The sequence below is a fragment of the Jaculus jaculus genome, chromosome 10, assembly GCF_020740685.1.
Source record: "Jaculus jaculus isolate mJacJac1 chromosome 10, mJacJac1.mat.Y.cur, whole genome shotgun sequence".
In the NCBI taxonomy this organism is placed as follows: domain Eukaryota; kingdom Metazoa; phylum Chordata; class Mammalia; order Rodentia; family Dipodidae; genus Jaculus; species Jaculus jaculus.
In genome coordinates, this window is record NC_059111.1 from 15,528,291 (window position 1) to 15,554,715 (window position 26,425).

At 50.9% G+C, this 26,425-nt stretch overlaps 1 protein-coding gene across 1 annotated transcript in view; it reads right to left on the reverse strand.

Annotated features, from left to right (window-relative positions):
• The window catches only part of Itga11 (integrin subunit alpha 11), a 131,733-nt gene extending 106,518 nt beyond the window's left edge, over positions 1-25,215 (reverse strand). The window contains exon 1 of the mRNA XM_045160360.1: positions 25,107-25,215. Coding sequence (XP_045016295.1) covers positions 25,107-25,158 — 52 coding nt within the window. The 5' untranslated portion in view covers positions 25,159-25,215. The remainder of the gene's footprint in view (positions 1-25,106) is intronic.
• Positions 25,216-26,425: the final 1,210 nt, after the last annotated feature.

Consider the following 26,425-nt stretch of genomic DNA (forward strand, 5'->3'; position numbering starts at 1 on the left):
AAAGCTGCAATTAGAACTCAAATCTCTCCACCCCGTCCGGACTCGTCTTGGCTTCAACATCACAGGCTGAGGTTGGTGGTAGGAACAAGGAATAGTTTCCACTTCTAGGGAAACCTTAGGATTCCTTGGAACATATACATATATTTAAAAATTATTTATTTTATTTTTTTGAGGTAGGGTCTCACTCTACTGCAGCCTGACCTGGAATTCACTATGGAGTCTCAGGGTGGCCTCAGACTCATGGCGATCCTCCTACCTTTGCCTCCCCAGTGCTGGGATTAAAGGCATGTGCCACCACGCCTGGCACTTATTTATTTATTTGAGAGAGACAAGAAAGAGGGAGGGAGGGAGGGAGAGAGAGAGAGAGAGAGAATGGATGCAACAGGGCCTCCAGCCACTATAAACCAACTCCAGATGCATGTGCCGCCACGTGCATCTGGCTTACATGGGTACTAGGGAATGGAACCCGGGTCTTTAGGCTTCATAGGTGAACACCTTAACCACTAAGCCATCTCTCCAGTCCCCTTGGAGCATATTTCTCAAGGCGCTGTATTGAGTTCGAGACTCGAGCAGAGAGGGTGGGGTTTGCTAAGGTCACCAGCCTTTCTCCCAAACCCCTGTTTATTTTCTACCACTTCGGTGTGACGTGCTCTATCATTCTGGGCATCAGTCAGTGTCTGCTTGGGTTGGACAGGGCTCCAGTTTCTGGGCTGGAGAGTGGACATGCCCACTTGGGTAAGTCATCACTTCATAGTCCTCACCATGCTCAGCGGGCCAAGGGACATGTTTGTAAGTCAACAGAGTGTGAACAGAAGCCAAGAGAAGTCTGGACAGGGTGGGGACATCTGAGTTCTAATCAGCTTTGTCATGAACTTGGTGTGTGTCCATGGGGGACTCTCTAGCCCTGGGTTCCCCATCTGTGAAACGAGAGCGTCCAGCCCCACAGCTAAGGTGCATTGCCCGCACGCGTCCAGCCATTCTTCTGGGCAAACACACGGCTGACTTCCAGTTGTCAGCACACTAGCATCTGTCTCGAGTCTCTGCAAACAATTGAGAATTGGAGACCAGGCAGTGGGAAAGAATGTAAGCTCATCTTCATGTTGGCCAGATCCAAACTCATCTGGGAAGGGAAATCTCTAGGCAAAAAAAAAAAAAAAAAAGATAATATTTTGCATTCCCAAGCCAAAGGAAAGGATGAAAGGAAATCATCATTTCATGCTCAGTACAATGCAGGCAGCTCCCTCTCCCCTTGTTTGCGCCTTGGAGAGCTGGCGGCAGGGCCCTGCTTTCCTGGCTGGGGTTTCTGGATACATCAGACATCAGAAAGATGGGGGTTTGGGGTGGGAGAGCTTGGTGGGAGGCCAGGCAGTGTGGTCACCTTTCTGTAGAAAGCCCAGGCTCGTGCCGAAGAAGCTGGACTATGCCGCTCAAGCCACAATGAGATCTTTAACAAGAGGGCAGGGCCATCACTATGCCTGCAAGAGTCCCACACCATCAAGATGAAGGATGAGCTGCAACGTGGGGCCACGTCCAACCGCTGATTGCCCACTTGCTGCCCAAATAAACTGTCTGCCTTTTGGGGCATTCCCCCCCCCAAATAATTCCCAAACAGTGCCCACTCACCCCTGGAAAATATGACAGTGTGGTACTGGTACATTGGGGTGACTAAAGACTTTCCTTCTCTGGGATCTTTTTGGACTGTACACACTTAGGGGAGAGGGGTTCTGGCATTTGAGCTAGTGACAAGGTTGAAGAGCAAAAAGTGGGCTTTCTTTCTCTCTTTCCTTTTCCCTCCCTTCCTCCTCCTTCCTTCCTTCCTTCCTTCCTTCCTTCCTTCCTTCCTTCCTTCCTTCCTTCCTCCTTTCCTTCCTTCCTTTCTTTCTTTTTCTCTTCTTTTCTTTCTTTTTTTTTTTTGGCAATACTAGGAATTGAACCCAGTGTCTTGTGTATAAGAGAGGCAAGTGATCTACCACTAAGCTACATCCCAAGTCACTGGACTTCTGACTTTGAAGCGGTTTGTTGTAGGCCGAGAGAAGCGGACTTGAGCGCCCATTTCCCAGGAGCTAAGAATGAGGCTGGGGTATTAGGAAACTTGGATTCTTCTGCTGGTTCTACTACTGGCTGGCTCTGTAAACCTTGAACAAAAATATTTCCTCTCTCTGTGCGTCAGTCTCCCAGGTGGGCTAAATCATTTCCAGCCCCGATGTCCTGAATCTGTTCCTTTCTCTCCGAATTCATTTCCGCCCCATCTCCCTTCAGAGGGGAGAAGACTGCACACCAGCCCCAGGGAGGTCCCCTGGGTATGAACCATGGCTTTTCCCTGCAAGTCTCTATCAGATCACTTTCCAGGACAAAGGGCATTCCTTTGCTCCTCCCCAGCACTCGGTCCAACACAACTGTCCCTCAGCGTCAAGGCACTTTTCGTTCTTTACTTTTTATTTTTAAAAAAATATCTTCTTTATGAGAGAGAGAATGAATGGGCTCACCAGGGCCTCCAGCCACTGCAAACGAACTCCAGATGCGTGCACCACCTTGTGCATCTGGCTTACGTGGGTCCTGGAGAATTGAACCTGGGTCCTTGGGTTTTTGCCACTAAGTCATTATTACTCCAGCCTTCGAAGTACTTTTGAAAGTGAGCTGCATTTTTGTTTCTCACAATGACTCAGCCTGTCTGTTGTGAGTCAGGGGAATGCCATGGAGTGGGGAAGATGGAGGCTTGGTGACAGCCAGTCACTTCTTACCACTAGGCTCTGAAAGCCTCCTGTACTTTAGAGCAAACCTGCCCCCACCTGGGTCTTCCCCAGGAGAAGGAAGCACACTCCCTGCTTATTGTCGCAAAGCTCACCCTGGGCTCTAGTGACTTGAATCAACTCAGCAGCAGTTTAATTCTTCACCCGATGACAGCCTCAGGGACCTCCTGCTTCTGCTTACTATGCATTTTGTCCCAGGGCGTTCTCTGAAGGGGAAAAAGAACAAGGCGCCCTTTCTACTTCATATTCCTCCAGCCCCCATATCACCAGCTAACCACCATTCCTCCCCTCTTCCTCTCTCTCTTTTCTTCCCCTACTTCCCTCCTCCTTCCTGTCTGTTGCCAACAAGCAAGACAGGACCCATCTCTGGATGGGCCTTGTACCTAAGGCTTCCAGCCTTCCTGCAGGTACAGAACTCCACGCACGGGGGGAAAAATGGGCTGTACACACATGACAAGCTGGGGGAGGGTCTACAGAGAGGAAGGGGTGACTTCTCCCCAGGGAGGCCCCAGAAAGGGTGAAGCTTAAGGATGGCAGGGTGGGGGGTAACTTGGCCAGGCAATGCCAGGGAAGGAAGGGAGAAGGGGTTAGCTAAGGGGGAGGCTTCTCTGGAAAGGCGTCACCTCTCTCCTTGGCCTGAAGAGGACTCTCACAGGGAAATTATCTCATTGGAGAAGCAGCAGGTCCCAGCCCACACCCTCTCGTCTGGCAGCCAGTGGCTCTGAGTGCACAGGGGGAGAGAAGCAAGGCCAGGTCCCCTGGAGGCTACGGTCGCCATAGCTCCATTCCCTGGGATCTATATGCACTCGTGGGGACTCATGAGCACCCTATATATGAAAAACCCCAGCATACTGGGATCAACGATGTGCCTTCGTGTGACTAATGAAAGGGCTGGACATTCCCACTGATGGATTCCAGTCGGGGGTCCCGCAGACCCTGAGAGCCTAACGGGTACGCTGAACATGTTCAAAGCGGCTGGAGGGAATCATCTGACCTGTGTCCTTCCAGGAAGGTCCTGAGAAGGGTCATAGGCCATTCTCCTCACCCTGTCCCCTGTGCCAGTGAGGCCTCCTTCCCTCTATCCTGTCACAGTCTGTCATCCTCATTCTCTCAGTGTCACAATCTGGGTAGATAGCAGTAGTTGGCACAGTGACCTCCGTCCCCACCGCTAGTCCCCCAAAGCAATTGCAGATGAATTTTCTAGATCAGAAACCGGCAGAGCTGGGCTGCATGTAGGGTAGCATGGGGGGGGGGGGGTACCTCCGCCTGTGCCGGGGAGACCAAGCATTTGCCAGGGCAGGCGGTGCGCCTGTGGCAGAATCCAGAGAGGGAGAGGAGAGGAAGCGCAAAGCATCAGCGAGAGCCGCGATGGCCCGATCCCTTTGAGGGAAGAATCGGGAACTCGCCTATGTGCTGGTTAAGCAGAGTATCAAACACATTGAAAACAGGCCTGAAAATTGAAAACAGCAAACAGCAAACAACACACAGAAATTGCTGTAATTAACATAGTTTTCCCTCCCAGTCCCAGAGAACCATCTCATGCCTGTGGAGGATTCTGGGATCACCGCCTTCTGGAGGAAGAGCCACCGTTTGAAGAAAGCTACCTGTCTTATCACGTATCCTTTTCTCTAGGTTGGGAAATTGATCAAAACTTGACTTCTTGCTAGGTGTGGTGGCACACGCCTTTCATCCCAGCACCTAAGAGGCAGAGGTAGGAGGATCGCTGTGAATTCGAGGCCACCCTGAGACTGCAGAGTGAATTTTTGGTCAGCCTGGACTAGAGTGAGGCCCTACCTCGAAAAACCAACCAACCAACCAAACTAACAAACAACCTGACTTCTTCCACCAGCATTTAAAAATGCTATGAAGGGGCTGGAGAGATGGCTTAGTGGTTAAACATTTCCCTGTAAAGCCTAAGGACCCCAGTTCAAGGCTCCATTCCCCAGGACCCACGTTAGCCAGATGCACGAGGGGGCGCACGCATCTGGAGTTCGTTGGTAGTGGCTGGAAGCTGTGGCGAGCCATTCTCTCTCTTTTTCTCTCTGCCTCTTTCTCTCTCTGTCACTCTCAAATAAATAAATACATAATAAACAAAATATTTTAAAAAATGCTATGAAGTATGAAGATCAATTGATAGGGACAATGTTTGTAACACAAGTTCATTTAAAGTACAATAAAGGCTTGACACACACACACACACACACACACACACACACACACACACACACACACTGCTGCTGCTGAATAGAAAACTGAATCTCAGGAGATGCGGCTGCAGATATAAACCTGTGGTACTTTGCTGAGCCAGGCTCTGGCCAAGCACACAGGGTTTGGGTCGCCGACTGTCTCCCCTCACCTCACAGTGGCCCAGGCTATCAAGAAGCCCGTATTACACCCCAGCCCAGCTCAAGCCCACCCTTTGAGCCACACTATCAATTGCTCAGTTACAATCAGGCTATTTTTCACATGGATGTAATGTAGCATGTTACACTTCCTGGGACCAAAGGGTGCCCTTGGCTTTGCGTACCAAGCTTGCTTCTCCCCAGTCACCTCATCTCAGGGAATGGTATCCCCACCTCTCTGACTGCTCACGTCAGAAACTTAGAAGTTGTTCCTCATAATTTCCCTTCACTTCCCATCAACAAATCCTGCCAGTTCAACTGCTCAGTTCCTCTGAAATGTGTCTACTCTTATATATTGCCTTTACTGCTCAGACTAACCCATTCTCATCATTTTTGGGGCTCTCTGTCTCTTCTCAGGGTCTTGCTATGCAGCCCAGGTTGGTCCTCAAACTTAAAATCATCCTGATCCAGCCTTCCAAGTGTGGAAATTATAGGCCCGCACCAGCATTATTCTTGGGCTTTTGTAAGAACCTTACAATGCCTGACACTACCTACACAAGACTTTCATTAGATGAAAAAAAAAATGGTGAAATTAAAATAGAAGAGAGACTAATTGAGAAGAAGGGATTCATTGGAGGGTAGACTTGGGGACAGGCCTCAGTTCCACTGCCAGCATAACTTCTAGTTTGTTTTGCAACTCTGGACCCTTTGCTTCTTTTTGGCCCTCAGATTCCATACCTGGAAAAGGCACACACTGGACTAGATTCCCTGCCTCTGTGTCCCAGCGTCGGGGTTCAAGAACGCCATGTCCACACACTTTCACCACGTGCTGTATCCGCACCGCTGGAGTCACCACATTATTGCACGGTCCGCCCAACTGTTGTGTACACTGATGGCAGCTATGAGTTGGCACGCTGCCCGTGCCGCTGCCTCACATCCCTCCTGTTCCTGACACACTAACCAGCTCAAAGAACTCAGAAAGTTCGGTTTTGGTTTTTCCAGCTTCTGGGCTGGTGTCTCCTCGTCTCGCCATGGGGGTGTGGAACTGGAGCTCTGTGCGTCCAAGATTAGCCTAGCTCGGGGAGCGCTTGGGCAGAAAGCAAGACAAGGCTGAAGATGTACAATTAGTGGCAGGGCTTTCCCTGGGACAAGAGGAAGTAAGATAATAAAGACCCAGAATGGCCGGGCCACCCTGTCCTCACTCTTTGAACATAAACTAAAAAAAGGAGCTGTGGGAGCCCTTCCCTTCCAAGCCTACAGGCTCAGCTGGGCGATGGATACCCACACCCAGCTGGAACGTTCTCTGGCTGTGTACTGGGCTCAACGTAGATCCACCAGATGCCATTAGCTATGCTCACTGAGGATGGGGGACACTGAGGGGGGGGATGTCTTTTGATTCCTTGAGTGGTGTGGTTTGAATGGAATGCCCCTCCTGGGCTCATGCGTTCGAACACTTAGTACCCAGATGGTGGCACATTTGGGGCGACTTGTGGGCCCTTTAAGAGGTGGAGCCTTGCTGGAGGAAGTGTGTCACTGGGGGGAGGCGGGCATGGGGTGGACCTTGAGGTTTTATGGCCCAGCCTTACTTCCTGTTCTTCCCATGCTTTGAGACTCTGGAATAGATAGGATGGTATAATGCTGCACAAGCCAAGGGTGGCCACTTGTCTGGGCCACCCTTGTCTGGTTGTGAAGTGATAAACCAGCCACCGTGACGTATGGAACTGTGAGCTGAATTAAACCCTCCCTTCCCTTAAGTCATGTCTGTCAGATATTTGGTCCCAGCAGCAAGAAAGGAGCTCCTATATCACTCTGTAGGGCAGACCTGTTGGTTTTTGGTGCATGTCAATTTTCTATGGCTGTAAATCCATATCCATTGTCCATAGCCACTTTCTGGGTCCTTAGAGGAGTCCATGCCTCACGACTCCACCTGCTATTGGTAAAAACAAAGGATCGCTTATTATGTGACTGGGGAGGGAGAGGAGTCACTTTTTAAGAGGGAAGCAGTGATGGATTCAGATATGTGATTTTTGTTTGTTTGTTTGTTTGTTTGTTTGTTTTTTTGAGGTAGGGTCTCACTCTAGCTCAGGCTGACCTGGAATTCACTATGCAGTCTCAGGGTGGCCTCGAACTCACAGTGATCCTACTACTTCTGCCTCCAGAGTGCTGGGATTAAAGGCGTGCGCCACCACGCCTGGCTAGATACGTGATCTTTAATAACTCCGTCCACATATAGCTGGGGTCTGAGGTAGAGACTCAGCCCACCAGACAAAGGAAGTCTCTGTTCTTAAAGGTCTCTGAGGTCATGGGATGTTTTGCAACAAGAGGAGGCAGGCTCAGTTAATATGTGACCTGTACTCTGCAGGTATATGAGTTAGACCATGTGAGGGCGGTCACAGAGACCCTGGATAGGGAGTGGGGTTGTTTGATGTTATCTCTCTCTGTAATTTTTTTTTTTTTTTTTGAGGCAAGCCCAACAGACTGGCCTTTTTATGAGAGAGAAAGAGAGTGAGAGAAGGGAGGAAGAGGGAGAGGGAAAGAGAGGAAGAAAACCGGTGTGCCAGGGCCCCCAGCCACTCCAATCGAACTCCAAGCACATGCGCCCCCTTGTGCACATGTGCAGCATTGCATGCTTGTATCACTTTGTGCGTCTGGCTTATGTGGGACCTGGAGAGTCCACCATGAGTCCTAGGCTTTGCAGGCAAGCACCTTCACCGCTAAGCCATGTCTGCAGCCCTGATATGTTACCTGAATCAAGCTACCTTGGACCCCAGGTGACAGGGGTGTTGGGTGTCCTCCCTGCTAGCAGCAGGGGATGGGAGAGAACTCAGGTGTCTGTGAGAGCAGCTGTCAGCTCTCAAGGCAACACAGGGAGCGGAGAGGGACCTCAGGGGGTGTGTTTTGATCTTTGAGACAGTGTGCCTGTGATCTAACACTGCCTTGCTAGCGATAAATTAGTTTCTTGTCACTGAAGAGATATTAGCCAAGGGTGGCCACTTGTCTGGGATGTTCAGACTCCGTTAATAGTGGTCCCAGGCAGATATTTGGTTTCTGAGCCTCTCAGGGGGTCCTCGAGACTAAGGGTTCCTTAGGAATGTGTGGTAGAGCAAATCCAGCTGTGCACCGTGTCCACCTGGGTGCTAGAGGAAACTGCTTTGAAATAGAGTCCTTGTTGTCAACTTCCTTTTCATGGGCATCAAGTTTTCTTTTTTAAAATTTTTAATTTTTTAATTTATTTGAGAGAGAAAGAGAGAGGGAGGGAGAGAGAGAGAGAGAGAGAATGGGCACGCAAGGGCCTCCAGCCACTGCAAACAAAGATGCATGTGCCTCCTTGGGGTATCAAGTTTTCTATGTAGAGTTTAAATTCTGGCTAAAGAAATGTTCTTAGAAGCCCAGAGGCACAGCCCCCAAGGCGATTTTATGAACATGATGACCCACTGGCAGTTTATATAAGAAGTGATCCCCTGGAGGTCTTGAGACATTCAGGTTGGCCCTTGTGACATTCAGGGTTGGAGGAGTCCATGGGGCTAACTTCTGGCTACTTTCAAAGGACCGCTAGGGGTGGGGGAGGAAGCAAGTCTAACCAGAAGCCACCCTGTGTGATTCCGTTGTAATTGTTTGCCTGACTGGCAAGCTGAGCAGAGCCAGGTCTGAGCGAGGACACAGGCTGGCATGGACTGCCTGAGATAGCGCCCCGAGGGGTGTGCCAAGGGTGGATAAGATGGCGTGACACCGCACAGGGAAAGAGAATGGAGAAGGAAGTGAAGAGGGTCCACTGCCCAAGGGACCCAGGCCACCTTGTAAAGCAGGGTTGCTGTCAGTGAGTCAGAGAAGCCTACAGAAAAAGGACAGTTCTTCTGGCAGTAATCCAGGAGGGCTTCTTAGAAGATGAGGCATTTCCCAGGCTTGGAGAGAGCAGAAATCTCCTCCTCATGTTAGCCCCCCCCCCCCGCCCAGCCACTAAAAACCTTTGCTCAGGAGGGAGTTGGGGGTTCCCTCTTCTTTCACAGGCGAACAGACTTTTTTCTTTTCTCCCCAAGGTAGGGTCTCACTCTAGCCCAGGCTGACCTGGAATTCACTATGTACTCTCAGGGTGGCCTCCAACTCACAGTGATCCTCCTACCTCTGCCTCCCCAGTGCTGGGATTAAAGGTATGTGCTCCCTGCCAGGTGAAACAGACTATTTGGATGTTCCTCAGCTTCCATGTTAGGAAAAAAGAATTCTCCTCTACCTCCACGGGTGAGACACCTCGGGGAGATCCTCCTTCAGCAACAGAGACCAGTCAGAAACAGGAAGAGATCTTGTTGACTGGTGATGGATGCATGTTCCCATGGGAGAGGAAATGGCCACTCCTGATGACTGGACACGGTCCAGCTTCTCCAGACTGTCCCCTCTGAGTTTCAAGTGGACGACTGGCTTTTGAGGGAGCCCTGACAAAATTGGCAAGGGGAGAGTCTAAGCAGCTAAGAAACCACACTGTGGCAATGGAGAGTCTCATAAAGACGTCTCCAGTCAAACCTGATGCCAGCATAGCACTGCAGATCCAGATTGCGGCTGAAGGGAATCCTTCCTTCCTGGGTGCCACACAGAGCCACCCAGTGTCCCGCTGATTCCATGGGTGGGAGGATGTTAGTTCAGGCACACACAATTAGCCACAGTGGTGTGTAGAGAAGAGGAAGAAAGGACTCACAGGCTTTAGGTCTGTTTCTCTTGATTGGCAGCAGTGATCTGGCCCTGGGAAAGCCAACTGAACCCTCGGGAGCTGCCTCCGGAACCTGACTGCCTGGGTTCAAATCCCAGTGGTCTTGGCTAAGTGACCGAACCTCTAAATTAGCCAGTATTGCTGCGGTTACTAGCGTGTGTTCAACACTCCATTCCTGTGCAAGGTTTGCTTGGCTACTGGGTGGTATTTCTGATTTTTCATACGAATCCTATTAAGGCAGGCATCACGATTCCTATTCCACATGCTAAAGAGTGGACTTGTCAAGGCCAGTGTCAAAACCCTATGTCACGGGCTGGAGAGATGGCTTAGCGGTTGAGCGCTTGCCTGTGAAGCCTAAGTACCCCGGTTCGAGGCTCGATTCCCCAGGACCCACGTTAGCCAGATGCACAAGGGGGCACATGCGTCTGGAGTTCATTTGCAGTGACTGGAGGCCCTGGCGTGCCCATTCTCTCTGTCTCTCTCTCTCTCTCTGGATTTCTCACGCTGTCTGTCGCTCTCAAATAAATAAATAAAAATAAAGAAAAAAATCATTAAAAAAATAAAGGAATAAAAGTATTTTTTTTAAAAAAACCCTATGTCAGGGGATCATGCACCTGATATGGACTTGGTTGGGCACAGACTCAATTTCTCCATCTGCACACTGGGTTTCAGAACCTTCAGCTCAGCAGTCATGGCTCTGGGTCCTAAGCTACCTAAGCACACACACCACAAACAAAAGTCCTCACTCTCGGGCTGGGGAGCGGGCTGTGGTTAAAGGTGCTCATTTGCAAAACCTGCCAGCCCAGGTTCGATTCCCCAGTACCTACATAAAGGCAAGTGCACAAAGTGGCGCATGGGTCTGGAGTTTGTTTGCAACAACAAGAGACGACCCTAGAGTGCCCATATTCTCTGTCTTTGCTTGGAAATTAAATAAATAAATGATTTTTTTTTTAAGTCTTTGCTCTCAGCCCCGTCATCTTCTCTGGGCACTCCTAGCCCCTTCTTGGATAGCAAATGACATGGCTTACGTTCTGCAATGTATGGTTGATGTCTGAATTACTACCTTTCTGCAGAAAATGAGGCATTTTAAACTTTCTGCTGGCTGTACCCTCCCTTCCTGCCTGGGATATCATGTTATATACCTGCCTTTCCACTGTGTATAAAAGAAAGGGATTTTCTGCATCTGCTAGGATCTCCTTAGAGTACATGAAGTAGTGGTGGACAGCATGGGATTGGTCTTTCTCCATCTTCCTCCCTTCAAGAGACTTCCCTATGCTTTAGCACGTGACCCTTAACTGCCAATAAACTCATCTTGCCAAGAGGGACAAATTAGGTGCTCAGTGACCAGGGGAATGTCAGGATGACCATGTGTTCATGGGGTGATCTGGAATCTTAGGAAAGGTGGGTGGCTTATTGAAAAGGGGTGATTGATGCCCAATGGGGTTTGGGGGAGATTTTCATTGATTCATTTATTTATTTTTATTTATTAGAGACAGAGAGAGAGAGAGAGAGAGACAGTGTGAGTGGGCATGCCAGGGCTTCCAGCCACTGCAAACAAACTCCAGATGCAGGCGCCACTATGTGCATCTGGCTTACGTGGGACCTGGAGAATCAAACCTGAGTCCTTAGGCTTTGCAAGCAAGTGCCTTAACTGCTAAGCCATCCCTCCAGTCCATCATTTATTTTTTATTTACAAGGAGAGAGAGAGAGAGAGAGAGAAAGAGGGAGGGAGAGAGAGAGAGGGGTGAGGAGAGAGAGAGAGAGAGAGAGAGAGAGAGAGAGAGAGAGCGCACCAGGGCCTCCAGCTGTTGCAAATGAACTCCAGACGCGTGTGCCACTGTGCATCTAGCTTCAGGTGGGAGCTGGGGAATCAAACTTGGATCATCACGTTTTGTAGGCAAGTACCTTAATCCCTGAATCATCTCTCCAGCCCCATTTCTACAATGACTAATTGCTTGCCCATTCTGAACAGGCATGCCCCTGGACCTGGGCTACCCAAGTAAACACAACAGATAAAAGTCCTTAGTCTCACAGGATTACATTTTGTTGGAGCCCGCAATGCACAGTGTGAATAAATAAGGTTTGTGATCAATGTTAGATAACGTTCGGTGTCCCTGAAGGATTAGAGCCAGGGAGGGGTTGGGAAGGGCACTTTGTTGTGAGTGACTACAGAAGAGGGTGAAAATTTAGGGAGCAATGCTAAACAGGGCCTTAACAAGAGAGAGGGATGTTGGAGTGCAGACCTAAAAAGAAGTGTCTGAGGGTCTTTGGGGGTGGGGGTGGGGGAAGAACATTCAAGTCTGAACAAATAATAAGTCTCAAGCCCAAGGTGCCTGGTGTGTCTGAAGAACTTTCCTAGGGCCATGGAGCTGGGGAGTGAGCTGAAAATGAGGTCAGAAAAGTGTGTGTGTTGGGGGGGGGGTCCAGGTCACATGGGGCTTCTTCTATGGGGCGACAGGGGTAGCACTGAAAGGTTTGGGGTACAGTGTGAGCTGACCCAATTCTAGCAGCACCCTTCCCTATCTGGCTAGGAGTAGAAGAGCCTTCAGGGACAGGGCAGGGCAGAGAGACTCTCTAGGGACCTATTGTCTCAAGTCTTGGGGCTTTTCCTGGGTCTGTTGACAACAGCCCTCAGCTCGCAGACAGCTTCCTGGGATGAGCAGAGAGTGGAGGCTGATGGGAGACCAAAGGCTTTAGTCCAAGGATGATGTGGGGAGCAGGCTGGAGCGCAGAGGAGGGGGAGGGGCTGGGTTTCAGATGTGTCAGAAAGAATGCAGGCAGGCCCATACTGAGAGGAGAGGGAAGAGCAGGGACCATCTGGGTGACAATTTGGCCTCATGTGGGACGATGGGCAGAGCCTCCTGCCGGGCTTGCCAGCATCTCTGCCCCTGGCTGGCCTCACCGTCAGCAGCAAGCACATTCCACAGCTGACGACTGGCTTGCGGTCTGGCCTGGCTCTTTCGATGGTTTCTTCTGCTCTTGAAAAAAAATAGATTCTGAGTTCTCTTTAGGGCATGAATCACTGCTTCTGGGCTCAGGAGGGGGATGGAGGGACCCAAGCTCTGTGCTGTGGGGCGTGAACTCTTGTCACCGAGTCCGGCTATGTGACGGGGCTCCCCAGTCCAAACACTCAGCCCAACAGACGTCCAAGCTCCCGATCAACACCCGATCTGCCTGAAGGCCCCTCCACGTGCCACGCAGGCTCCACCAAGTCACATGTCCACTGCTGACTCAACTCCCCCTGCTTGAACCTCCTCACCCCTCACTCTCTCCTCAGGCCGTCAACCCTGTCCCTTGACCTTCCCTAGTTTTCCTTCTCTGGATACCCAGCCCCAGGAGACCTCATCCCCTGGGCTCATTCCTTGCATCTCTCTGTTCACCTCGGCTCTGGAGTCTCGCCGGGTCACTACAGTAGATGTCCTATGCTACCTGCTTGTCACTGCCCTGTGGTGCCCAGCCTCCCACTGCGTCCTAAGGAAACTTCTCCAAACACCGATTAGAACACCTTCCTGTCCTCCCTCAAAAGCCTTCACGGGTGCCCATCCACCAAAGCCAAATGGTCTAGTTGGCATCGAGGTCCTTCCTCAGGGGCCTAAGCTGGCTCTTCTGCTCTTTCCTTCATCACCGACCCCAGCTTCCTGCATCCTGCTGACTGAACAGCGTGCTTTTTCCAAGGTATACTCTCTAGCATCCTTCTTTTTAAAAATATTGTGAGGAGGGCTGAGGAGATGGCTTAGTGGTTAAGGCGCTTGCCTGCAAGGCCTAAGGACCCAGGTTCAGCTCCCCAGAGCCCACGTAAGCCAGGTGCACAAGGTGGAGCATGCATCTGGAGTTTGATTGCAGTGGCCGAGGCCCTGGCGTGACAATTCTCTCTCTCATAATTTTTTCTTTAATAATTTTTTTTAACTTTTTTATTTATGAGAGAGAGAGAGAACCCAGGCCACCAGGCTTTGCAAGAAAGCGCTTTAACCACTGAGCTATCTCCCCAGCCCTCTAGCATCCTATTTGCTAACAGATTAATCCTTCTTGCATATAATATGTCTCCTCCCTCGTGAGTCTCAGCGTTCTCTCTGCGGCTCTGACAGCGCTTAATACTTCTTCCCTCGCATCATCACAGCCAGTTATGCAAAACTCTGCTCACGCCTACAAAACCATCAGCTCCTGGGAACACAGAAATCTTCTCCTTTACGGCCAAGACACCTCGCACAGGGCTTAATTCATACAGGCTACTGTGCTGGGACCTCCCGGGGTGATGTGCAAAGAAACTTAAGCCACCTGTCCTGTCCTCAAATACCTCTGTTCATGCGGACAGACAGCCTTTTCCTTCATTCTGCACACTTTCGCTGAATACCTGTTATGGCTGGCACTGGGCCAGCGTGAGGAGACAGTAGTGATCAGAGTTGTGACTTGGAGGGCAGCGGGGAAGGATGGCCATGCAACCGCAAAGCTATATGGAGGGGGCAGTATGAAATGCCTTGAGACCACACAAATGGGACCCCAGGCTCTGCCTGAGGGGGGTCAGGTGAGGCTTGTAAGAGGGCTTAGAATAACCTAGAAGAAAGGAGAGAGGATGCAGGGAACAGTAGTACAGAGGCAGGAGAAAGCTGGCACGCTGGAGGAAGAAAGAGCAGCCCATCCTAGCTAGGGCTCCGGGCCACTGTTGCTGGCCGCCTCCCCATGCCCCATCCCTGTGTCCACGGCTCCACCCATCTATGGCAGCTCCACCTGGTGTCCTCGGCGAAATCCCACATCCTTCTTTGAGTTCCCATGGTGCTATTCGGTAATCAAGTAGCTATGGCCTTGGGCTGGGGGTGGAGGGCATGATGTCCTCAATGTACAACTCCCCAGTTCTCAGTCCAAATTCCACTGTGCCTTGGGTTTCTCCAAACCCAGTTAAATTTCTGTCCTCAACCCAGGTTGGCTGTGAACACCACGGAACTCAGACCAGTGGGCTTTGGGGAACCACCCGGGTAAGGAGAACTGGGGAACTCTTAGTTTTTTCTACTGTCTTCCTCCGTGGTTGGAACAAGTCACTTCCCTGCCCTGGGCAGTTACCGTCTTCCACTTGATAGAGAACTAGGCTTGGATTCCAGTGGCTTTAAGACCCACTAACATTACTGGAGAGCTGGGCCTCATGATAAAGGGTGCTGATGAGTTCTGGGGTACAGCCTGGACTTCATGCCATCCTTCTACCTTCAGCCTTTCCACCAGGACGGAAGACATTTGGATTTGTCTGAACATCCTAATACTTAATCACCTAGGATTCCATGATGGATCAAGAAGGGGCTAATTTACCCTTTATTGGGAGGGGGGTTAGCTGGGTACCACCACACCACCGCAAATCCCTAGGGCTGTGGAAGGCTAGCGCCACAGGTGCTAGCTTCTCAGATTTGCCAAGATGACGGCTCCAGAATCGAACGACAAATGTCCAGAGGTCTTCCAGAAAGATTCTCATAGTCACTGTCTCCAGAGGCCTAAAAATGACCCGTGAGCTGTTAGATCTTGCTGCTACACAGACATCCCTGCCCTTGGCACATGCCAGCTTTCCGCATGAGCCCGCATCAGGCGAATCTCTGGGCTCTCCCATTCTGTGTCCCTGGACAAAAGCTGTACCCAACCCTCAGAAACTACGAGTGCCTGGCCTTGGCGGCTGCGCAGACCATGTTACTGAGCTGGACAAGCCACTCAGTTTGTAAAATGGGGGTATGGTGTCTTCCTTGCGAAGTGACAGGTCTATGGGGAGAGCGGCAGATGCGGTGGCTCAGGGACCGCCTTCCAAAGGGTCCCACCCTTGGTTCACGCTCTCCTCTGGCCATCCGGAAAGGGTCTCACTTTCACTTTTCTTTTTCCCCTCTTTGGCACTGGGTCCCACAGTTTATATAGCAGGCCCTAAAAGTGTGGCAAGCAGTGTAAATAGACTCACAGACAAGCTATGTCTACAAATGATTTATGGGGGATTTGATGACTCCCAGCAATCACCAGGGGGGTCATGAGCTCCAGGCAAAGAACATTCAAGGAGAAGGCAAGGACATGAATATTGCTCAGTGACCTGTTTTTGCTTTTGTTTTTGAGGGAAGAGAGAGGACACGTGACGGTTTAAAGAGAACTGTTTCAATGTCCTTATATTACCTGCCTGCTACCAATAAGGAAAACCTCCTGTGAAAGCTTTATTTCTTGGAATAAAGTGGTATTTACTCCTCAAGTTCCCCTGATGGCTGTAGCAAATTTGCTTCTGAATTTTACCTCTGGCCGGAAGACTCGGCCCCAGAGCCCGCATGTGATCTTGGGAGTCATGAGACATTGCTCAACCTCTGAGTCTCATGTATTCCCTCCGTCTAACAGACACGTCATGGTGGCAGGGCGGCTGGCCTGTCCGGAAGGACAGTGGCGACATATGGAGAGCTCTTTGAACGCTGTTGGGAGTGTCATCGACCAGCCCATGTCATAACCTCTCCACGGCCTTCCCGATGCCCGGCTCTCTGATCTGCAGAGAACAGATGGGCCCTGGAAATCATAGGGTCAGGAGTTCTGAAAATCTGGCTCCGCTGGATGATGCTGGCGGGGGGTGGGGGAAGTGGGGGAGGAGTGGTTGGAGGAAAGCTGTCAGCTCCAGCTGGAGGGGCGGGCACCCCTCTCTGTGTCGTCCTGTCTGGAATCCAGGAGCGTGTTGCTATAACAACTCTCACCTAACTTGCCCCGCATGCCACATGGGGGAAAAAACCCTCTGCCCACAGCGTCACACAAGCCACAGGCTGGGCTCTTCCTCCCCATAGGACCAAGTTACCCATCCGTGGCAGGGACTCGGGGAGGAGGGAATGTCAGGATAGGAAGCTGAGTGGCCGGACTTCACCGGGCAGGTCTTCTAGCTCACCTGTTTCTTTGTTTGTTGTTTGGCCCTGGCATCTAAAGGACCACCAGTTTCAGCCCTTTTCTCCTGTTGCATAGCTCAGTTAAAATGCGAATGCCAGGTTGGAAGATGGCTTAGCTGTTAAGGTGCTTGCCTGCAAAGCCTGAGGAGCTAAGGACCTAAGAATATAAGCCGGATGCACATGGTGGCACATGCTTCTGGAGTTTGTCTGTAGTGGCTAGAGGCCCTGGCATGCCCATTTTCTCTTTCTCTCTCTCTCTCTATATATATATATGTGTGTGTGTGTATATGTGTGTGTGTGTGTGTGTGTGTAATCTGCCTCTCTCTCTTTCAAATAAATAAATAAATAAAATATTTTTTCATATCTTGTTTTTATTTATTTGACAGAGAAAGAAAGAGAGAGAGAGAGAGAGAGGGAGGGAGAGAGGGAGGGAGGGAGAGAGAATGGCACGCCAGGGCTTCCAGCCTCTGCAAACAAACTCCAGATGCATGCACCCCCTTGTGCATCTGGCTAACATGGGTCCTGGGGAACGGAACCTGGGTCCTTTGGCTTTGCAGGCAAACACCTTAACTGCTAAGCCATCCCTCTAGCCCTAAAAAAATATATATATATTTGGTTTTTTGAGGTAGGGTCTCACTGTAGCCCAGGCTGACCTGGAATTCACTATGGAGTCTCAGGGTGGCCTTGAACTCACAGCGATCCTCCTACCTCTGCCTCCCGAGTGCTGGGATTAAAGGTGTGCGCCACCACACCCGGCTCTAAAATATTTTTTAAAAATAAAATAAAATAAAATGCAAATGCCTTTGGTAGCATACATCCAGTTGTCCTCATTCATCACCGTTAATTAACTGAAGTGCACAGCAGGTTCTCATTAGGGAACAGGCAGAACAGGGAGGACAGGGCTCCCCAGCTGACCCCCCCACAGGTGGGTTGAGTGGCAGTACCTCTAGATTCAGTGGGAGAGCCCTTGCTGGCTTCATGTTGTCACATGTGAGGGAGAGAGACCTCCCCCCCACTGCTGAAGTAACTCTTGAGGCTCCTTTTTGACCAAGCCAGCACTTTGTCCTGGAGGATTCTCGGTCTAGCTGAGAATGAAAAGGGAGCCTGTCGTGGGCAGCCAAAGCGGCCGTTTGTCCTCTGATCTCACCTCTTAGAGACAGTTCCTTCCCAATGGCTCCCTGTCATCTTTCTGTGCCATGGAGGCTCCTTTTCCAGAGGGAATATCACATGTGGATTAAGACCAGAAGCTTGAGGACAGGGGACGTTCTACAGTGACTGAGCACTTGCCTAGCATGCACAAGGCTCTGGGTTCAATTCTGGTACCAGGAAAAAAAAAAAACAAAACACGGGCCTGGAGAGATGGCTCAACAGCTAAGGCATTTGCCTGCAAAGCCTAACCACCTGGGTTCAATTCCCCAGTACCCATGTAAAGCCAGATGCACAAAGAGGTCCATGTGTCTGGAGTTCGTTTGTAGTGGCTGGAGGCCCTGGTGTGCCCATTCTTTCCCTCCCCTCTCTCTCTCTGACCTTGCAAATAAAATAAACAAATAAATATGTAAGTAAATAGTACATTTTACCAAAATCAAATAGGAGCAGAGAGATCCTGGTACTGCCACTGACTTTAATGGCCATGACCCTGGATGAGCCACGGAACGCGACAGTCGCGGCAGTGACTCAGTAGAGCTGTAGCAAGGCTGTGAGACATCCGTGGAGCATATGTGGATCCCTAATCACAGCAGCAGGCCTATCAAGTTCTTATTCTATGCATTTTGCAGCTGAGCCCCTGGGGAGCTTATCTAGGGTCCCCCATGTCGTAGGGATCTGCACCCAGGCAAGTCCCGCTTCCCCACCCCATGCACAAGCCCGCCCGCCATTGCTACTCAGGAAATGGCCAGTGTTGTTGAAGCTCACTTATTCTCTTTTGGTTTACAGATGACCTGATCCGGCAGCTTTAGTCTCCGTATGGCCTTCTGCCCCTCACTGCCAGCAAGCTCCTGGCCATTGAGCTGAGAAGACCAAGTAAACATTGACACGTTGGGGCCAGGGATGGTCCCATCTGAACTGCAGCTGTCTAGAGCAGGCACTCCATGCTGGGAATGTTCAGTGTCTCGGGGCCTCATAACCGCTTTAAGGAAAGACATTTCAAATAGCTTTGGGTCCTTGGTGACAGCCTGAAATTTAGGGACAAAGAAGGTAGGAAGGCGTTGGTACATTAAGTGAGCAGCAGAGATGTCCTGCTTGGGATGTGATGCATGTGTGTTTGTGTGTGCGCATGGTATGTGCATGTGTGTACAAAGATGCATGACTCCTGCGCATCATGTATGTGGAGGCTGGAGGACAGACATCCAGTGTCCTCATCATTGCTCTTCTGCCTTATTTATACTCAGTGTCTCTCCCTGGACCCAGAACTCTCCTGCTCTTATTTATTTATTTATTTTTGCTCACTAGTGAACCTCAGAGATCCTCCTGTCTCTCAAAGCTGGGGTTGCAAGCATGTGTGCTCATACTGGGATTCTTTTTTTAAACATAGGTGCTGGGAATTGAACCCAGGTCCTCATGACTGTGCATCAAAGCACTTTACTTACCCACTGAGACATCTCTGCTCCCAAGATGTGACTTTTTTTATTTTTTATTTTTTTAAAATTTTTATTAGCATTTTCCATGATTATAAAAAAAATCCCATGGTAATTCCCTCCCCCCCACCACACTTTCCCCTTTGAAATTCCATTCTCCATCATATTTCCTCCCCATCACAATCATTGTACTTACATATATACAACATCAACTTATTAAGTATCCTCCTCCCTTCCTTTCTCTTCCCTTTATGTCTCCTTTTTAACTTACTGGCCTCTGCTACTAAGTATTTTCATTCTCACGCAGAAGCCCAATCAAGATGTGACTTTTTAAAAAATTTATTTTTACTTGTTTATTTGAGAGAGAGAGAAAGAATGGGCACACCAGGGCCTCCAGCCACTGCCAATGAACTCCAGATAAAAGTGCCAACTTGTACATCTGGTTTATGTGGGTACTACTGGGGAATCAAGCCTTGAACCTTCACAGGCAAGTGCTTAACCACTAAGCCATCTCTCTAGCCCCCATTACTTTTTTTTTTTAAAAGAAAGATTTATTTAATTTAATTTATTTATTTGAGAGTGACAGACAGAGAAAGAGGGGGGGAGAGAGAGAGAGAAAGGGAAAGAGAATGGGTGTGCCAGGGCCTCCAGCCACTGCAAACAAACTCCAAACATGTGTGCCCCCTCATGCATCTGCCTTAAGTGGGTACTGGGGAATCGAGCCTCAAACTGGGGTCCTCAGGCTTCACAGGCAAGCGCTTAACCACTAAGCCTTCTCTCCAGCTCCCCAAGATGTGACTTTTGCTCATGACTATTGCTTGTCTTTGCAGTTGGTCTACAAAACGATCAACTCTGACTCTAAAAGGAAGATTCTGAAGTTTGCGGTGAAGCAGTCATACCTCAAACTGGGCATTGTGGAGAGGAAAATGAGTTTCTCCAATTTCCCAGATGAACTCCCTTCCACATAGCAAGAGCCAAGCCAGCTAGCTCAGAACATAACTTTCACTCTAGGCACTAGGAAGATTAGGGTGGAATCTAGGGGGTTGGTGGGGATAAAAGGGGGGGGGTTCCTGTTGTTGGAGAAGGAGGAAACTTCTCCTCGGTGGGGAGGTCAGGTTGGAGAGGGAGGTTCAGAGAGGGCATGGGGAGGGGAGCACTGAGCCAGCTCCCTGGAGGTCTAGCGTCCTGTGTGGGTAGCTGGGAACTATGGGAGGGGCAGAGCGTGATTCACATGCCATCTTTGGGGTCCTGCATAGGGTGTGAATAAGTAGAAAGAATGAGACTTCATCTTACCTCCTTAAAAACCCAAGGCCTAGGGATGACATGGGGGTGGGGTTTCAGAAACTCCTAAACTCATGGTGGCTGAGGGGTTTGAACAAGTGGAGGCAAAGTGACACTGACAAAATGACAAATGACATCTCCTCTGCTCTCCCATGCTGCAGAGCAGGGGTTGGCCCTTTTTCTTCTTGGCATAGTCACAGCACTCCAGTGTGCTTGATCCGTTCAAGGTTGTCTTGGTTACTAGGACCCACAGTACACACCAGGACCATGCCGGTCCTCTGTGACACCAGAAAGCAAACAAACAAAAAATCTGGGCTGGAGAGATGGCTTAGCACTTAAGGTGCATGCCTGCAAAGCTTAAAGGACCCAGGTTCGATTCTCTGGGTCCCATATAAGCCAGATGCACGTGGTGGCGCATGCGTCTGGAGTGCGTTTGCAGAGGCTGGATGCCCTGGCGCGTCCATTCTCATTCTCTCTCCCTCTCTCTGTCTCTAATAAATAAATAAATATAAATCTTAAAAAGAAATCCACACCAAGATCACACTGAGTTCAGGACAACCTCAATGTCAAAGAGAAGGTCTCTTGGTTCCATCATGAGTAAGGCTTTAGGTCAGGTCTGGGTGTGGAGGAGCTACGAGAGTCTTGGCTTATTTAGGGCCTTGGCACAGAAGGCTCTGAGCCCCCTGTGTACTTGCTTAGACTACTGTTGTGGGCTTGAGCTTGAAAGTTGTATTTCTGGGCATCTGTAGATCCCTGTGTAATGATCAGTGTGTTGAGTATTGATGTTGCTGACGAGGAAGAAAGACAACTTCCCTGAGGGTTTAAGACGGCCTGGTGCAGGCTGGGGTGTTCAACTGTCCAGAACCCATGTTAAAAAGCTGTCCATAGGCTGCAGAGATGGCTTAGTGGCTAGGGCGCTTGTCTGCAAAACCTAAGGACCCATGTTCGACTCTCCAGGTCCCATGTAAGCCAGATGCCCGAGGTGATGCGAGCGTGCAAGGTTGCACGTGCGCACAAGATGGTGCATGTGTCTGGAGCTCGACTGCAGTGGCTGGAAGGCCCTCATGTGCCAATTCCCTCTCATGCTTTCTTTCTAAAAAAAAAAAAAAAAAAAAAACCAAGCTGTATAAAAAAGCTGGTCACGACACACATCTGTAATGGGAGAGGAAACTGAGGCAGAGGGCTGTGTAGTAATTTGCTAGGCATATTAAGTCTAAACTGGCAGAGTCCAGGCCAATCCCAGGCAGTGAGACTCTGAGGCCTTCGGCCCCATGGTGGGTTTGCTCTTGCCTTGTGTTATCCTGGGCAGGTCACAGCTGCTCATTAAAGATTGTTATTTTAAAAATCGTCACTGGGCAAGAGAGATGGCTCAGCAGGTAAGAGCACCCGCAATGTAAGCAAGAGGGCTCGAGAGGGCCTGATCTGCTCCGAGTTCACTACCTCAGCACCCATGTAAACAGCTGGGCATGACCACACACACCTGTCACCCCAGTCCTGCGGACAGCTGACAAGGCTCGCTGACTGAAAATGGCACCTCCAGGTTCAGCGAGAGACTCCATCGCAAGGAGCCATGCAGGCAAGTGACAGAAGGCCCGTGACATTCTCCTCTGGCTTCTGCACACGTGCACACGGTGCATGTGCACCTGCACACACATGTGCATGCACCACACGCACACAGCACCACACATACCACACATACAAAACCTGGCTACTCATGTGCAAGTTTAAGAAGGTCTGGTCAGTGGGCACACTGTCCCTGAACGTCTCGTCATAAGTGCCCTCGGCTTTATTCCTTTTTCTCTTCAGGCTCTCTTGATGGTCTTGTCTTCCCTGGGACCTTGTCTCCCTGGCAGCAAAAAAGCTTCACAAAGGGAGAGGTGCTTAACTCAATATGGCCAGGGTGAGGAATTGGTTCAAGACTGCCACCTGGAAATCTTCAATGAACCCATGTGACACACAGGTGACGGCCAACCTCAATTCTGTCACCTTTAGGGTTTTAGGATTGGATACTTTTTTGTTTGTTTGTTTTTTGAGGTAGGGTCTTGTTCTAGTCCAGGCTGACCTGGAATTCACTATGTAGTCTCAGGGTGGCCTCGAACTCACAGCGATACTCCTACCTCTGCCTTCCAAGTGCTGGGATTAAAGGTGTGAGCCACGGTGCCTGGCACCTTTAGGGTTTTAAAATAGACACCTTTTTAGTCTTTCATGAGTCTCAGGAAATATGAACACTCTCATTTTTTTTTTAAAGAGAGAGAATTGGTGCACCAGGGCCTCAGCCACTGAAATTGATCTCCAGACACTTGTGCCACATAATGGGCATATACAATCTTGTGCGTGCCTCACTTTTGTGCATCTGGTTTACATGGGATCTGGAGAGTTGACATGGGTCTTTAGGCTTCACAGGCAAGCACCTTGTAATCTCTAAGCCATCTCTCAAGCCCAACACTCATTTTAAGTCCAATCCACTCTACACACTTCTTTGGGGTCCAGTTCACATTCGATGTCACCAGGAAGCTTTGCTTGTCCAGAGCACACGGAATTTCTCTTAAAGGAACACACACACACAGACCCTCGTTCCTTTGCTCGGTTCCCTCCCTCATGCTCCTGACCCAGGTCTCCCTGTTCTTGCCTTGTCCTCAGCCACATACAGGGCCTGGCTACACACGTGCACGGGCCCTGCCCCCTGCTCCTTGCAAACAGATGTCTTTCCAGCACTGACTGATAGGTTTTAATGAGTCCCATATTTCAAAAAACCCAAACTGACCAGACATAACGCAGGAGCGGTTTTCTGCATATAAACGGAGCTCTGACTCATAAACCTTGTCTTCAGAGGTCCTGTAACACCACCATCCTTCACCGCCTGCCCCCACCTCCTTGAATAGCCCCAGCATTGAGCCCTGCTGGGTACCAAGCCTTGTGTTGACTTTTCTTAACTCAGCCACAGTCATTCCCACAGTTTCCAAAAAGTCAGCATTCTTCCTCCATCATCCAGCTCCAGGAAACCTGTTGGGGAGGCTGCACAGCCCATGAAGAACTGGGAGCGGAAGCCCAGCGTTACTCCAAAGCTTTTCTCCTGAGCTTTCCCAGGTCTGGACGGTCCCCAGCCTCTAAGAAGCCAGTCCGCCACAGGTTCTGAGAGGGCCACCTACCTTGAACTACTCAAGAGCGGTGCATTCCTTTCCTGTGACTGGGGCCAGTCCCTGTAATTGTGTGTGTCCCCTCCTGTCTAAGTGGACCCTCCATTGGGCTTCAGCTCTTCCTTCACCCCCCCCCCCCCCCCCCCGCGTAGGTTTCTAAACTTGCCAGACAGCAGCGCTTCCCCCGCCCTGCCCCCATTCCAAACATCACACGCAGATGCTTCCAACGGAGCCTCTGGGAGCCAAACTGAAGCCACCAGGCGATGAAGCCCTTTCAACTGCAGACCTTCCCCCGCTGCCCAGTGCCAGCAAGATGCCCTTGTTTTCATAGGGTATCAGTGGACTGGAGACAGAGATTGCGGCTGGGGGAGGGGGGCTTCCCACCTGTCCAACTGCCACTGCATCCGGACCCCCTCTAACTGGCCCCAGCTAGAACCTTGATCCATGCAAAAAGGGGAGGCAGGGCCTGCAGCCCACACCCCAACAGTTGCCCGCTGCAGCATTCGCATATGCTGGGGAAGAGTTTGGAAACTTTTCTCCCACAGCAGGACAGCGCGGGCGGCGGACATCCGCCATGCGGGACGCACGGTGCGGGCTTCGCAAGGGCTGGGGTACCCCGAAACGGAGAGCCCAAGGCTGGCCTTTCTTCCCAGCAGAGCTCCCTGCCAGCCGGGAGGTTCCCACACCTGGAGCACATTAAGCGGAGACACATCTAGGCGAAGGCGGCTTCCCCGGGATCACTGCATAATTCTACATAATTCTGAGCCTGGATGGAGAGCGCTGATCTCCCCTACTCGGAGGGGCGCCAGGCATCTGTTCCTCCGGACCTGGACTCAGTGAGGGACCGTGCCCACTGCCTGTGGTCCCTGCTGAAGAGCACTTGCCAACGCCTAGGGACCAACGTCCCCCAAACCTGATGGATCTCTGGCTGAAGGGACTCTGGGCATCTTTGGGAGCCTGGATCTCCCGGTGGGTTAGCGAGCCTGGCTCTCTAAATTTCTGCAGGCTTCCCCCGCGCGCCCGCGGCAGGAGAGCAGCCGGGACAAGCTCACTCCTATCCCCTGTCCCTTCCCCAGTGACCAAGTGGCCTTGTGCGAACCCCAACTCCGCCCTCCGAGGCATCTAAAGTGCCCATCGGTGCCAGATAGCCCCGAGGGGCACTTTTCAACCCAAGTCCCCTGCCACTTTCCCCAGACATACCAAAGCCCTCCGGGTCTCTTAGACTCCTCCGCGCATCTCCCCCCACCCACCCCCCGGCCCTTTTTATTTTTGCAGAACTTGCCAGAACCCGTAAACTACAGCTGGTTCCCCAGAGACCTACGTCCCCAAGTTCTGCCAAAATGTGGCCGCGGCGCGTCCCCCTCCTAGTAGCTGCAGCCCAAGTTCTTGCGGGCCAGGAACGAGATCCCAGAGACAAAAATAAGTAAATAAATAAAAAAAAGAGGGTACACGTACCTGGCCAGAGGCTGAGCGCCCAGGCCACCAGAAGGCTCCTGGGCAGGTCCATGGCCGGGTGTGGCGCGTGGAGCGGTGGCGCGGCGCCCCGAGACTGCACCGCTAGCCCCTCGGGCTGGGCTCCCTGACAGCCCCGCGGCGCGCGCGAGCAGAGGAAGTGGGAGGGACCCGGCGGCCGGCGGGGAGGGGCGCGGACACCATAAATGGGCTCTGGCTCCATGCCAACCTCAGCCCCTCTTGCCACCTGGGCAGGCCTCTCGACGCCCTCTCCAAGTCTCTCCATCTCCTTTCCCGCCCCACCTCCTCTTAGATGCAAACCAGCCAAGCGCGCGCTCCTAGGAGTCACCTTGCCAGCGAGGCACCTGCCTGGTTCCACCCCCCACCCACTCCCATCCCTCAACCCAGTGACGGGTGTTCAGGAAGAGTGGTCTATGATGCCACTTCCCAGAGAGAAAGGAAAGAGCCAAGAGGGGTGCTTAACACAGGGCCACCTTCTGTGACACGTCTTTGGATAAGCTGTTCACCACTTCTATGGTTTCAAACGTCCAATTCTCAGCCATTTACGTCCCACATCAGGAGGTCTAGGGACCTCATGTAACATACCACGAAGCCTCTCTTGGGGACCTGAGCTTTATTTTGTAACCATTGTAATCACAAAGTTAGACGCACACTTTTTGCATTTATTGGGCCTGCCAGGGCCTTTGGCCACTGCAAACGAACTCCAGATGCATGTGCCACCTTGTGCGTCTGGCTTATATGGGTCCTGGAGAATCGAACCTGAGTCCTTAGGCTTCTCAGGCAAATGCCTTAGCTGATGAACCATCTCTCCAGCCCGACCTGTCACCCTGTAGTGGTCATCTTCTTCCTCTCTCCTCCTCCCCCTTCTTCCTCTTCCCCTCCTCCTCTCTTCCTCCTTTTTGATATGTGTATGTGTGTGTGCACATGCGCGCACACACTTGCAGAATCCAGAGGAAGATGCTGGTGCCCCCCTCTGTCACGCCTCGGCCTTATTTCCTTGAGTCCAGGCCCCTCACTGAACCCAGAGCTTGCTGAGGTTTTGGTTAGACTGACTGATCAGCGAGCTCCAGCGATCCTCCTCCATGGCTTTTTAGGCAGGGTCCTGGGATTTAACCTAGGCCTGCAGTTTGGGCAGCAAAGTGTTCTTATCTCCTCAGTCCTTGCAAAAGCTTTCAAATCCGGTCTTTCCCTCCATCCTTCTCCTCTCTCTCTCTCTCTCTCTCTCTCTCTCTCTCTCTCTCTCTCTCTCATCTTCTTCCTCCTACAACTCCTTCTTCTCTTTTTGTCTCATCTCCTCTTCC